We start from the raw sequence: 13,832 nt of genomic DNA, 5'->3' as shown, positions 1-13,832 counted from the left end.
TCTCAAGCAATCAGGAATAAAGCCACAAAATAACCTTACAAGATGACAGGTCAGGGATTTGTTTCCAAAGTGCTGCATTACCTCATTGGGTTCCCACAGCCAGACATCAAACGTTGGTTTCCTAAGAGCTCCTATTGTCTCCTGAGAAAGCATATACTGTAGAGAAAAACAAGCCTTTATGATGAATATATGTTATCTTTAAATCAGTAAATCGAATGAGTCAGCTTCAGTTTTTCTTTAAGCTAAATGCTTGTTCTCAAACATCAGGTATCTTCACAAAATATCACCCACCCATCCGTCCATCCATCCATCCATCCATCCATCCATCCATCCATCCATCCAAACATAAAGAGTATAGGTCTTTTCCCATTTGCAACCATCTATAGCAGAAACATGTCCCAGCAGCCTTTTTTTTCCTGCTGTGTTGAGATATTATCTTTATCTGATCCAGCACTTATCAGAGCATCCAGTTCCTAAAACTAACAATTAATGGAAATATTTAAAGGAATCTTGAAATAATTCATAAATCGCATCCTGGGACCCTCTAAAGAGATTATAACAAGTAAGATTTTCAAGGAAAATGAATCAATATTGATTATACATTTGATATTCCAGAAGTATGTTGATGATAGCAAATTCATAAATCTTTTTGGGATGTGCAATCTTTAGGACCATATTTTCAACTATTAAAAAAACATAGTTGAGGGCCACAAGGGCCATGGACAATAATGTGAGGCTGTATTGTGGAAAAGGTTTGCCTTCCTTCCCCCTTTTTTCAGTTTGAACTACTTTTGGGTCTACAATTGGTATGTATTTTGTATCTGAAACATGAAATAGGAATATGAACAGTTTAACACCAAATTTTAGCAGCATGATGACCAATGGGGCAAAAAACACGGGGTTCAGGAGCCCTACATTCACTGATTCACCCCCCCATTTACTGTTTTTAAAGAAATCTTAAGGCAAAGAATACTATGAGCTATTACATCTGAATTCACATCTGTCAACTCTTTTCAAGATGATGTTTACTGTAGTGACTTGTAAGAAGACTGGTTTGGGGGAGAGATTTTAAACATAATGATCTTGAATCTTCCTTCCCGCATATAATATCCTCCTGGGAATTATTTGACAGAAAGCAAAAGATGCCAAGAATAATTTTAGCTATTGTGATGCTCAGCTCTGTCTAAAGATACTCTGAATGTATCTACATGACTTTATACCTTGGGATAGGTGGGGAGATCCCTTCGGGGTATCAGCTTTTTGTTTTCATCCAGGAAACTGTATTTACAAGGGCAGTTGGTCCTGTGTAGAAAACAAAATCCAACACTCAGTATCTAAAGAAAACTTTTAAAATTTTCATTTAAACTCATAGGACACAATCAAAATGTTGACTCTAAAGGTTAACTCCTGCAAAATTGATTTCCCCCTTTTCACACCAGACAAACCAAACTGCTTTCCTCTGAATAACATAATATCCTAAGAGATTTGTAAAGAAATGTAGCATTTGAATGTTTGCCAAACACGAAAGTGCATTTTAAATCTGTAGAAGTCCCCCACCCCCACCCCAAAAGAGCCTTTATTCATTGAAGCAAACTTCTAAACATGCAGGTTACATTCAACAATCCTTATTCCCTACTTAGAAATACTTAGGATTATTATGCTAAAACATTTATTTCCTTATGTGGGGCCCTTTTTATACTATCCAACACCTGTAAACATTAACTGTGTTGAGTGGAAATCCAATTCATACTTCTCAAGATGTGGAAATCTTTTTCTCACACAATGTCAGTATCAGCAATTTAATACTGAAGGATGTATACAAAGTGATGGCTCTTGAGTAGATCTGTGTACCAGTTTTTTAATTCATGAAAAACGAACAACTGCAATCTTACAGAACCTTTCTTGCTAAATAGGTAAACTATTCACACAAGACTTAATTTACCAAAATAGAAACAAAAAGTAGGAATAAGCTCCTTGAAGATAAAATTCCGTGTTATGCCCTTCCCAATTTTTCTTAAGAGATTGAAGGTGCTGGTGATGGCCTATAAAGCCCTAAATGGCATGGGTCCGGATTACTTACGTGAGCACCTGCTGTCGGAATCAACTTCCCTTCGTCCAGTGTGCTCCCACAGAGAGGGCCTCCTCAGGGTGCCGTCGGTCAGAGAGTGTCGACTGGCGGCCCCCAGGGGGAGGGCATTCTCTGTGGAACCGTTTACCGGTTGAGCTCCAGATGGCTCCTGACCTTCGCTCCTTCCGCCGTGACCTAAAAACTTACTTATTTGAACAAGCCGGCCTGGTCTGATGGGTTTGGGGTGTTTTAATATTAATTTTATTATTTTTACTGTAATTGGGCTACAATGTTTAATTCTTTTTTAACTTTTGTACATTGTATTTCTATTGTATTTATTGCCCTGTACACCGCCCTGAGTCCTCCGGGAGAAGGGCGGTATAGAAATTAAATTAAATTATTATTATTATTATTATTATTATTATTATTATTATTATTATTATTAAGCTCTCCTTGTCAAAGATGGATGAGAACATTGTCCCGTTGTAAAACAGAAGGAAGATTTAAATTGGTTTATTTGGGTGCCATCTTGAATTTTTTCCCCAGTGGCAAAATACCTCAGTTTTATGTAACATATATGCCATGAATCACATTCAGCCATGGTGTAAAATAAAACCTAGTTCCATTTTTCTACTTCTTATTACAGTACAGTGACTGAGTTGTTAAACTAGGATTAAGATACCTGAATTCAATCCACCCTTAGCTACAGAGACTCATTAGGTGACCTTGGGCCAATCTCAGCTGCCAATATCTCTCACAGGATTATTGTGGAAAGAACCTCTATGAGGGAATATTGTTTATACTGCATTGAGCTCCAGAATGAAAGGCCAGATAGAAATCAGATGAAAGAGAGACAGACAGATAGAAATCCTGATTTTATTCAAAAGGTGAATAAACTCAATATCTAAATAAGTCTAAATATAAAGAATGGTAAATGATACAATAAAAACACTTGGAAAATCTAATAAGAAAAGGGCATATTCAATTGCTACCTTGTACTCTGCCTCTCATATTGCTATGGGGAAAAAAGTACACCACAAACAGCAACAGAAATTAAGTAATGCTCTGCACGTCTTTGGATGGTTGTTAAATTTGCTTGATAAATAGGAACTTCTTTTATCTCTCTGTTTAAATGTGCAGTAGTTGATATGGAGGACTCTACCACAGGACAATCTATTTCATTTGTAAACTAACCTCCTTTAATCCTCAGGTCAATTTGCATTCCTTGGTAGCTGATCACACAGCCATTTGCATCTCAATCATGTCCCAAACTGCAGTGGAGTTTGCATTCTGACTCACTGGGATTCCAGAGAAAGAGAGAGAGAAAGAGAGAGAGAGAGAGAGAGAGAGAGAGAGAGAGAGAGAGGGAGGGAGGGAGGGAGAGAGAGAGAGAGAGAGAGAGAGAGAGAGAGAGAGAGAGAGAGAGAGAGCGAGAGAGAGAGAGAGAGAGACACTGTATGAGTGGTTATGGCAGTGAGGCACTGTTGAAAGGACTAATTCTGTCCTTGCTTTTGCCTTTCCATAGCTAAATGTTGAGAATACCGCCAATAAGTGCCTGCTCTTATCTACTTCCCACTGGCTTCCCATTTGCCATGGAGTTTCCTGTGAAGTAACAAACATCTCCTTCTCTTTCATCAAAAGAGAAAAAGAAAGAAAGAAGGGGAGCCCATTTATTCCCTATTTTTGTACAGTATGGCACAATCCTGATTGATTTCCGCAGTGTATTATCTCAGTAAATTCTAATGGTTTTAGTCGGCTTTTCTGGGTGAAAGGGAATTGGGAGACAAGGGCATGGCAAGTAGTTTGTTTAATTAAACCCAAGAAGGAAGCACACTGGAAGTGAAATCTCCCTGGGTTGGGGGTGTGGGATGGGGAACTTCATTCAAAATGACTGACAAAGCAGGGGGAGGTGGGTTTGGGGGACTTTCAAGTGAATCACCTATGGAATGCAACTCATGAAGTGGGACTGGACGTCTCCAGCCGTAGAAGTAGCATATTTCCTACAGTTGGAAGACCTGAAGGTCTGTTGTACACTTACTGATTATTTTGTTCTTCATCAGATCACTGGGAAATGTATAAATATGGGAAAGGAAGTTTATTGTATATTTATTGATTCTGAATAATTATATTTATTTATTTATTTATTTATTTATTTATTTATTTAATTTATATACCGCCCTTCTCTCAAGAGACTCAGGGCGGTTAACAGGGCAATACGTAAAAGACAAATACAAAAGTTAAAATTATTAAAACATGATTAAACAATGCCCATAGTACAAATAGTACAAATTTAAAATTAAAGTCATAATAACAAACCCACCCCATCCCATCAGGCCATATGATAGTGAGCAGGCCTACATTATAGAATGTTTTGGATAAGCATTGGAGGAGGTTGAGTGAGAATCAAATGTCAACCCGTGTAACCATCTGCGCTCTTGGTTTTAATCTTTGATTTGTTTAGTTGTTGTTAATATTAGTTTTCATGCTTTTAATATTTTAGAATTGTGTCCTAGCTGAGTGGTTTAAGTTTAATTTTCATTAAAGATATTAAGGTTTAACTGCACTCTTAGAGTACATACATTTTCCAGTAAGACAAATGCCAGTGAAGTGATGCAAGTAGAAAGAAAAGGTTTGGGGGGGGGGTTAAAAAGGTTTAAAATGTTTTGTCTTTAGTGAATTGTAAATTTCTGTGCAAAGAAGCACAAATATTAACTGAAGAACAGTTAAATGTAGTACAAACAGCCTCACATCTTGACATAATTTTCCACAATTGACAATAGTGTAATTTAATATTCCCCCCACATGCCCCAGGTCATGATAGATAAATCAGTCTGCATTTGAGATGCAGGTACAGAACAATTTCTTGACTAAGATTCAGAATAATTCCCTATTCATCTCCTTCCATAACAGTTTTAAATGTCTGTTTAGCTGCTCATGTACTTGTTTATGAGGAATGATGGCTACAGAACAGCCTGATGTTTTTAAATTCATCAAGTCTCCCATCCCAAGCAATGGTTGCTTCTGCTGTTCTTTTAATTACAATTCCAAACCTCCTAATACATCAGATTAGTTGACTGGCTTCTTCCGTAAAAAGGAAATAACTCATTTGGGGAGTTAAAATATAACATGCACATTCTGTCACAGTGCAAGAGGAGTTGCTGTGCATATATTGTGATGTTCTCTCAGATTACATTTTGTATTGGAGCAGGTCTACTTCTTGTAAGCGAGTCTGTTACCAAACTGATGTTTTTCTTGGCAAAAGAATTTTTTGTTCTCTGCATAAAACCAAGGGCAGAAGTCTTTATTACCGGATGGCTTAATGGAGGGAAACCAAGATGTTAATCTTTCCAAGAGTTATTTTTCCAGTTACTCTTTAACTATTAAGTGGCCATATGTTCTTAAAAAAACTAATGAATCTTGACTTTTTATCCATGCTAATTTAAAAAACACCAAGAAGCTTCGTAATTTGTGAATAATGACCATTGAAAATGAGACATTATTTGGTTTATTAGATGGCAGTCCTATGCACATTGACCTGGAAGTAAGCCCCACTCTTGATTTTAAACTTACACACTGCCCAGAGTCACTACTGAATGATGAGTAGCCATATAATTTACTCAAATAAATTTAAAAAACATGTTGGATTTTACCCATTTTCTGATTCCTTAGATTTATATCGCACCATTCCTCCAGAGCTCTAGGCAACATTAATTTAATACTGATTTATCGACTGTATTTATATTCTCACCTTTTCTCCAAGAGCATAAGTTAGCCTTCTTCCCTAATTTTGGTCCAACAATAACCTTGTGAGGTGGATTGGGCAGTGAATGGCCAAGCCACCTTGGGATTTCCATAGCTGAATGGAGACTTAACCCTGGCTCTCCATGTCCAAGACTAAACTGACCATCACACTCTATCCTGGGTATCTCTTGATTGGCTTCTAAATAAATCTTCGGAATTTTCCCAAAGCAGAAGTGGCCTGTAGTGTATGCTGCTAAGCATACACAGGAAATACCAGCACAGCAGGGGGCTGGACAGCTCTAGGCTATAACTGCTTAGGCGGGAAAGCCTGAACGGAGTGAGTCATTGACAGCCCAGGCATGGTCAGCTCTGGCGGGAAGCCAGGGTTTAAACCTATTGGCCACCTGCACTGGCGGGAAGCCCAGGTTCAAATCCATTGGTCACTATTCACCTGGGCAGGTATAAGAAACGCCAGGTAAACCCTTTTTGCCCAGCTTCATTCCGGATCCAAATAAAGAAATACTACCCAGCTCAAGTGTCCGTCTCTCTGTGCGACCACGCGACTTTGCATGGCCATTCAGAAGTGCCTTTCTTCACAAGCAGCAAAACACAAAACTTACCTGGTATTCCTTGCAGCCATTTCATCCTTCATCTTTTTAATGTCACTCTTACACTTTTCAATTTCCACTATTTTCAGTCCTTCCACTGTCAACAGAGTAAAACAACAGGAAGGTTACCATGGAGAAGGCCGAAGGATCTCATTGCAGTAATTGAATAGAATTTCAAAAGCCACCAAACAGCATGCTGGTGATTCAGCAGCCCCTCAATCTGAAACCTGCTCCTCTACAGGCAGGTACTGTTAATAGAATCAATCATTCAAATAATACAACACTAAGAATAACATTAGAAGTAGCAGAAAAGCAGCTATATTAGTATTGTAAGCCACAGCAGCAACATCCAGCCATTCTTCAGCTTCCTTGTACCATTTCTTAGAATAGGAATAAATGAAAGCAGCAAGCTGTGGCCCTACTATATTAATACAAACCACTATATAGTGACAATACTTTGTTGGGCTTCCATTTAGCATCCTGTTAAATGAAAAAATGGTTCCATGATAGCTCTTTGTATAGAAGCACCAGCTGTGACACTAAGCCCTGGATCAACTTTTTCTCACCCTGGTGCGCTAACTAGCATATTAGGAAGATAGACGGAAAGCAATTCCAACTGGTTCTTCAGTGAGGAGGAGGAGGAGGAGGAGGAGGAGGAGGAGGAATGGATTATATTGTTCAACATGTGATGACAGACATGAAATGATTGCATGGAAAACTTTTAGCCAAAAAGCTGTAGTAGTAAATAGCATGTGCTGCTCATAACACCACTTAAGAGTAAGAAAGAATATTCTTGGTACATTCTTAGTACAGAATCACTTTATGAGGCACTTTTCCTGTAATGATCCTCCTATACAAGCTTGCTGGAACTACCTTTGCTCTGGCATTTTAATGTTTATGAACTGCTCCGCAATAAATTGTCAGCCTGACTGGGACATTCATCACACCAGCATTGCATGTTTCCTGCTGGGCAGCGCTGGCAACAAACCTCTGCAAGCAAGTGGAATAATCTTTATTTTTAGTAGTTTTCAGATACTTCAGTCTCTACAGCAGGGGTGTCAAACTCAATTTCACTGAGGGCCGCATCAGCATTGCGGTTGCCCTCAAGGGGCCAGGTGGGCATGGCCAGGGTGGGCGTGGCCTACTGGGTGGGCATGGCCAGCTCTACATCATTTGCATCAAGGGTGCCTATGGGGGCCTGGGCAGGAGTGGGACAGATCTGAGGGTCTCTGGTAGAAGGAGGGTCTCTGGGCCAGGACCAAGGCAGTGGGGGCCATTCCCTCACTGTTTCCAGGATGGCTTCGTGGGCCACATGAACCACTTCGTGGGTCGGATCTGGCCCCCGGGCCTTGTGTTTGACATGTCTGCTCTACAGAGAGGCATAGCCTCATCTCACTTATCAATGGCCACTCATGTGTCTCAGGGAGATATATAAACTAGACACTTCAGATTTTCACTTGGGGATAAACAGGATGTGAGCATACATTGAATTAAAACTCACCAGCAGTAATTTGAACTGAAACATTTGTGTTTCAGGTTCACTATATGGAAATATCAGTGGCTCCAAATTTCATTTGTGCAAAAACATACTGAAAACTCATAAAGAAAAACAGTTAATTGAAATCACTGAAGATATTTAAGACAGAAAGTTTCAGTCCTTTGGGCTCATTCTATATTTGCCTGTTCCAATAATAATTTTAATGAAATATTCATTCATTCATTCTTGAATTTCATTTCATATTCTGTTTTTCTGTCATACTATTTGCATATGAATTTGAGTCATTAAAGGAAAAATTCTCCCATCAGAACCTTGTTTTTCACCGAATCCTGATAGTTTTATTTTTACAAGGCAGTAATTTGCAGACACAAACCTTTATTACATGTAGATTGTGAAAATTATAAAAAAATCCATTACCGTAGTTTTCGGCGTATAAGACGACTTTTTAACCCATGAAAATCTTCTCAAAAGTCAGGGGTCGTCTTATACGCCGGGTGCTGAAACTTTAGGGACAGGGCTGGCTGGAAAACCTGGAGCGGATCTTCCATTTAGTCTGTGCAGGGAAAGCGGGACCAATTGGAGAAGAAGCTGCAGTCTGTGATTTTTTACAGGCTGGGGTCTGGGCGTCTTTCCTTCTAAAGTTGAAGAGCAGCTGTAGTCTATCCCAACTTGAAAGGCAGGTGGGGAATGCCGCAGCCAAAGCAGCTGCTTAGCTCTAAGGACACATTTGACTCAGGAACTGGGCGGGCTGGCTGGAAAACCTGGAGCAGATCTCCCATTTGGTCTTTTTTTTAAAATTCCATTTATATCCCGCCCTTCTCCGAAGACTCAGGGCGGCTTACAATTTAAAGCACAAATCAATGTGCTTAGCAATAGCCTTCATTCTATGTATATGGCTGCTTATTAGAGCTTTCACCCCCCCCCCACAAGCAGCATTATTACAAAGTCAGCTTATTGCTCCCAACAATCTGAGTCCTCATTTTACCTACCTTGGAAGGATGGAAGGCTGAGTCAACCTTGAGCCTGGTGGGATGCGAACCTGCACTAATTGCAGGCAGCTGGTGTTACTTAAGGCTCTGTGCAGGGAAAGCTTTAGAGTGAATTAGGAAAAGTGAAAAAGTGAATTAGGAAAATAGGAAACAGTTGCTGGAATTGGGTATGTGTAGTTTAACGAAGAGAAGGGTGAGGGGTGACATGATAGCAGTGATCCAATATCTCAGGGGCTGCCACAAAGAAGAGGGAGCCAAGCTATTCTCCAAAGCACCTGAAAGCAGGACAAGAAGCAATGGATGGAAACTAGTCAAGGAGAGAAGCAACCTAGAACTAAGGAGAAACTTCCTGACAGTTAGAACAATTAACCAGTGGAACAACCTGCCTCCAGAAGTGGTGAATGCTCCAAAACTGGAAGTTTTTAAGAAGAGACTAGACAGCCATTTGTCTGAAATGGTATAGGGTTTCCTGCCTTAGCAGGGGGTTGGACTAGATGACCTCTAATGTCCCTTCCAACAACTTCTTCTTCTTCTTCTTCTTCTTCTTCTTCTTCTTCTTCTTCTTCTTCTTCTTCTTCTTCTTCTTCTTCTTCTTATTATTATTATTATTATTATTATTATTATTATTATTATTATTATTATTATTATTCTTATTATTATTATTATTATTATTATTCTTATTATTATTATTATTCTTATTATTATTATTATTATTATTATTATTATTATTAAGTTTAATCCACTTGCACTGTTTTATGTTTACATGTTTGATAACAGCCTTATGTTTATAAGTGACAGTTTTCCTACTAAGTACCTGCATGTCATAAGCATTTGAATTAAAATTATCATATTAAAATCAAATCTGATGTTTTTTAATTTTTATTTGGTGTGCGTTGGAAGAGGGGTAGTCTTATACGGCAAGTATAGCCCAAACCCTATAATTTAACAGGAAATGTAGGGGGTCATCTTATACACCCAGTCGTCTTATACGCCGGAAAATATGGTATTCAAAATTATCATTTTGAAGTATTATAATAGCTGATTTTTTTGATGGCACATAATCAGTCAAAAAGTGTTGATTACATAAGGGTCTTAATTTGTTTTACCACTTCTTTCTTAGTTTTAAAAAATGTATGTCAAGTGCAGGAAATCAGGACAAATATATAGGTTCAAATAAATATATAGGTTTATTGTATGCTAAAGCTGCCTACAAGAATCTGAACTATTGTGAAAGCAAATTGGTGGAGATAAGAGTCAATGGAATTCAAAGTGGGCGGGACTTAGATCTCTTATGGGCACAAAGGCACTCCAGATTGATAACAACTTTGACCCTTTCCTCGGGCTCAGCCTGGTCATCTCCCACAATATACTTTCTAACTCCTACCCAAAGAACTGTATTTTAAATATTCCTAATTTTGCACTTCTAGGATCCAAGATAAAGGTTTTCTAACAACTTTAGAAAATTGCAGACTTCCTTCTCAGCAAATCTGTCACTGAATTTAGACAGTACTCAGAACATCGTTGAACATGGCCTTCATTTTGCTTTTCAGAGAAAGAATCACAACTGAAGGATCCTATCTAGAACTGTAGCAGTCTTCTCAGGTTATTGAGGAGAATATAGACTTACTGCACAGGATTAAAGATTTTATACTAACTTTCTGTACAAATGACGTAAGATGAGAAAGAAGAATTTTAGACTTGAAAGGCTGCTTTTTCCCCTTCTCTTTCTCCAATACTATACTCAGGGCTTTTTTTCTCATAGAACACTCAGAACGGAGTTCCGGCACCTTTTTTGGATGGAACTTTGTAGGGTAGGCAAGGCAGGTTGTGTGACATGTGTGAGTTCCGGCACCTTTTTCTTTTACAAAAAAAGCCCTGACTATACTATTCTCTGCCATAAAGAAGGCACAAGGTACTGTATGTTCACAAAAAGATTAAAATCTCAAACAGATACAAATTTATTCTAGGCTTCGGCTTGTTAGAGAAAACTTCAAACTTGGTTTTGAAGAACAGCTGCATAATATGCGCCCTGGTGCTTGGGGCTGCCCAGTTTTCAAATGCCATCTCACAATATCGATTCTCCATCCAATTCCCAGTCCAATCAAATCTGAAGGCCAGGAAATATTTCAGAGAAACTGTCAATGGATGTGGCTGCCCAAGATGATATTGCATCACATTCCTTGAAATGGTTGGCTCAACCCAAATCAGCTTCCCAGTTAGAAAAATATTTAACAATTTACTGTATATGCCTCAACATCAAAGAGTTTTTTTTCCTAAAGCTCATTTTGAACAACCTGATTTCATGATAAGATCTGAAAGATTTTATGGAACTCCATTTGGAGGAAGAGTGTGTAACTGTGATGCACCAGCAGTTAAAGACATTGCACATATCCTCATTGATGGCAAACTGTATTCTGCAAAAAGGACTGGTTATTTAGAGTATTTAAAAACAACAGAAATATTGGGGCACCCAGGAGTAACTATGTTACTTTCTGCAGGGAATGAACCTGCATATCACTAATAAGGCCACAGTCTTTACATCGAAGGCCATTTTGATTGTTTAGATCTGACTGGGGTTAACTATAGTTTGACAATTTATCAGGAATATGTCTTACTATTTTTTGTATTTACTGGTATACATTTTATATTTGTAATATGGTCAGATGATTAAACCAATAAAATTTCTATTCTGTTCTACTAGTAGAAAAAAAAGAACTCACATTCCACCCTCTTCTCCAGCATTGCCAGTTGATTAAATACTTCAGTTTTCAGTTCATCAATTTTAAATACCCTGGAGATGAAATAACAACAGTCCCAAACTTAATTAAGAAGATATGCATGAAAAACAATATCTGTTGATGGGAAAATAAATACTGAAAGTCAATATCTGAATGCACTGAAAGATACTTGAAAAATAAAACAACTAAAGGTGTCCAGTTACTATCTATTTCCCAGCTAAATAAAGATCAGCTTTTGATTTGAGGATCTTACATTCAACCTACGGATCCCCTCCTGTCCATAAAGGTTCCCCATTTAATTCATAATTCATAAAATAAGGCTCCTTCATGAGTGACATGTAAAACATGTCTTCTTCTCTGAAATAAATGGAGGAATCAGTATACATGTCAGGAGTGCTTTATTTGCTACATGTAAATATAAACTTATAGTGATATACAGTTTTACACTTCTAGAATCGGCAACTGCACATCCATGTTTATTCAAATATAATAAACTGGCCATGATTTGGGATCATTTTAATTTTATGAAATTGATTCAAGTTAAATGTATATATTTTTTTCTAAAACTTCATGTATAACGAAGATAATTCTCTTTTCTTTTTCAACATGAAGAAGGTGTATACATTGCAACAGGGGAATGTTTTCTTAGCACTGGATTTAAAGTGGCTTCATTTCAATCATGGGTGCATAATTTTGTAGCCTTCAATGAATAAATCTCATCCATTTTCCCACTCCAGACTAGACTGTTTGAGAACTGCAAGGAAAGAAGGAAGGATGTACAATAGCGCTCTTCAGCACAGCACCATTTCTATTCCTATACCACCAAAGCATTTTGAAACAAATCTTATGGTACTTTTCAATCCTGCTAGCTTTCGAATAACAAATAGACCAATGTAAAAAATTGCCATTCAGTCAGTGCCCTCTCTTCCAAGTTATGGTAGCTCCTAGAGTAAGAAAACTCCCCTCACTTCTGTCCCACCTAGAAAGCTAAAATACCACTCTGCTAGCCCTCCCCTCCATGTTTCCAATATATGTTACTGGCATTTCTATATTAATTTGTATTCCACTTGTTATATACAAGATCAAGGTGGCACAGATCATACTCTGTCCTTCTATTTTCCCTACTACAACCACCCTGTGAGATTGGTTAGGCTGAGGGTAACTTGCTCAGTATCATCCAGTAAACCTATGGGGCTGTAGATGGATGAGGATCTGGGCCTCCCCATTTCTAGTTCTGCATCTTTACCATTACAGCACACTAGCTTTTGTTGTTCGGTTCAAAAAAAACTGAGTTGTTGGTTTGAGGAGAAAGTTTTGTGGCTACCCAAATACCTCCATTTTGCAGATGACTGAAAACCAAGACGATGGCCTCACATAAGTTCTAGCTAATGGCCAGGGATTTTCCCACTAGGTATAGCCATGGTAGGGTAGGGCCTCTAATTCAGGGCTTTTCAACCTTTTCACCCACTGTACCACTTTTAGGATATGGCAACACCCAAGTACCACCAGTCACCTAGCAAGCTGACAAAAACTTGATGACCAAAAAAAAAAAAGGAAAAAAGTGATGAAGTACAGGTAGTCCTTGACTTACAACAGTTCAGTTAGTGACTGTTCGAAGTTACAATGGCACTGAAAAAGTGCCTCCCAAGCCACAGCCGAGCAAGACACCTGCCTGCCCGCCCGGTGGCGCTCTTCCTCCTGTCCGAGGTTTTCATTGTTGTGAGCATTTCTGTTGAGGATTGGAAGCAGGGTTGGGGTGGGGGGGGGCGTGTTTGGTTTTTCTTCCCCTTGTCTGCTGGGTGGCTGCAGCAGGTTTTGGTCACTTCACATGACCCTGGGACACTGTGACTGTCACAAAAATGAATCAGTTGCCAAGCATCTGAATGTAAATCACAAGACCCTGGAGATGCTGCAACATTCCAGCTGATCGGCGCTTCTTCTGGGCTCAGAAGCACCAGGATCAGCACCAAGCTCCAGCTGCAGCCTGCTGCTGATCCTGGCGCTTCCGCCGAGCCCTGACAGCCCTGCAGCTCCAGCCATCTCTCGCTCAGGCTTGTGCGGTGCTGCCACCGGTTCAGCTCATTCCCCTCACCCGTTATCAGTTTTCTAGGATGGTCGCGTACCACCTGCCAGGTGCCAATGTACCACAGGTGGTACCCATACCACTGGTTGAAAAGCCCTGCTCTAATT

The 13,832-nt window shown here is 39.1% G+C and overlaps 1 protein-coding gene across 1 annotated transcript in view; it reads right to left on the bottom strand.

Annotated features, from left to right (window-relative positions):
• Positions 1-13,832, bottom strand: part of PDE9A (phosphodiesterase 9A) — a gene marked incomplete at its 5' end in the record, with an annotated part of 73,928 nt that overhangs the window by 25,707 nt on the left and 34,389 nt on the right. Inside the window, 4 exons of the mRNA XM_083361599.1 lie at positions 82-156; positions 1,221-1,302; positions 6,430-6,514; positions 11,625-11,695. Coding sequence (XP_083217725.1) covers positions 82-156; positions 1,221-1,302; positions 6,430-6,514; positions 11,625-11,695 — 313 coding nt within the window. The remainder of the gene's footprint in view (positions 1-81; positions 157-1,220; positions 1,303-6,429; positions 6,515-11,624; positions 11,696-13,832) is intronic.

Source organism: Vipera ursinii, assembly GCF_947247035.1.
Source record: "Vipera ursinii genome assembly, chromosome: 4".
In the NCBI taxonomy this organism is placed as follows: Eukaryota; Metazoa; Chordata; class Lepidosauria; order Squamata; family Viperidae; genus Vipera; species Vipera ursinii.
Note: the sequence above shows the minus strand (reverse complement) of the source record. Positions and strands in the feature narration are given on the sequence as shown.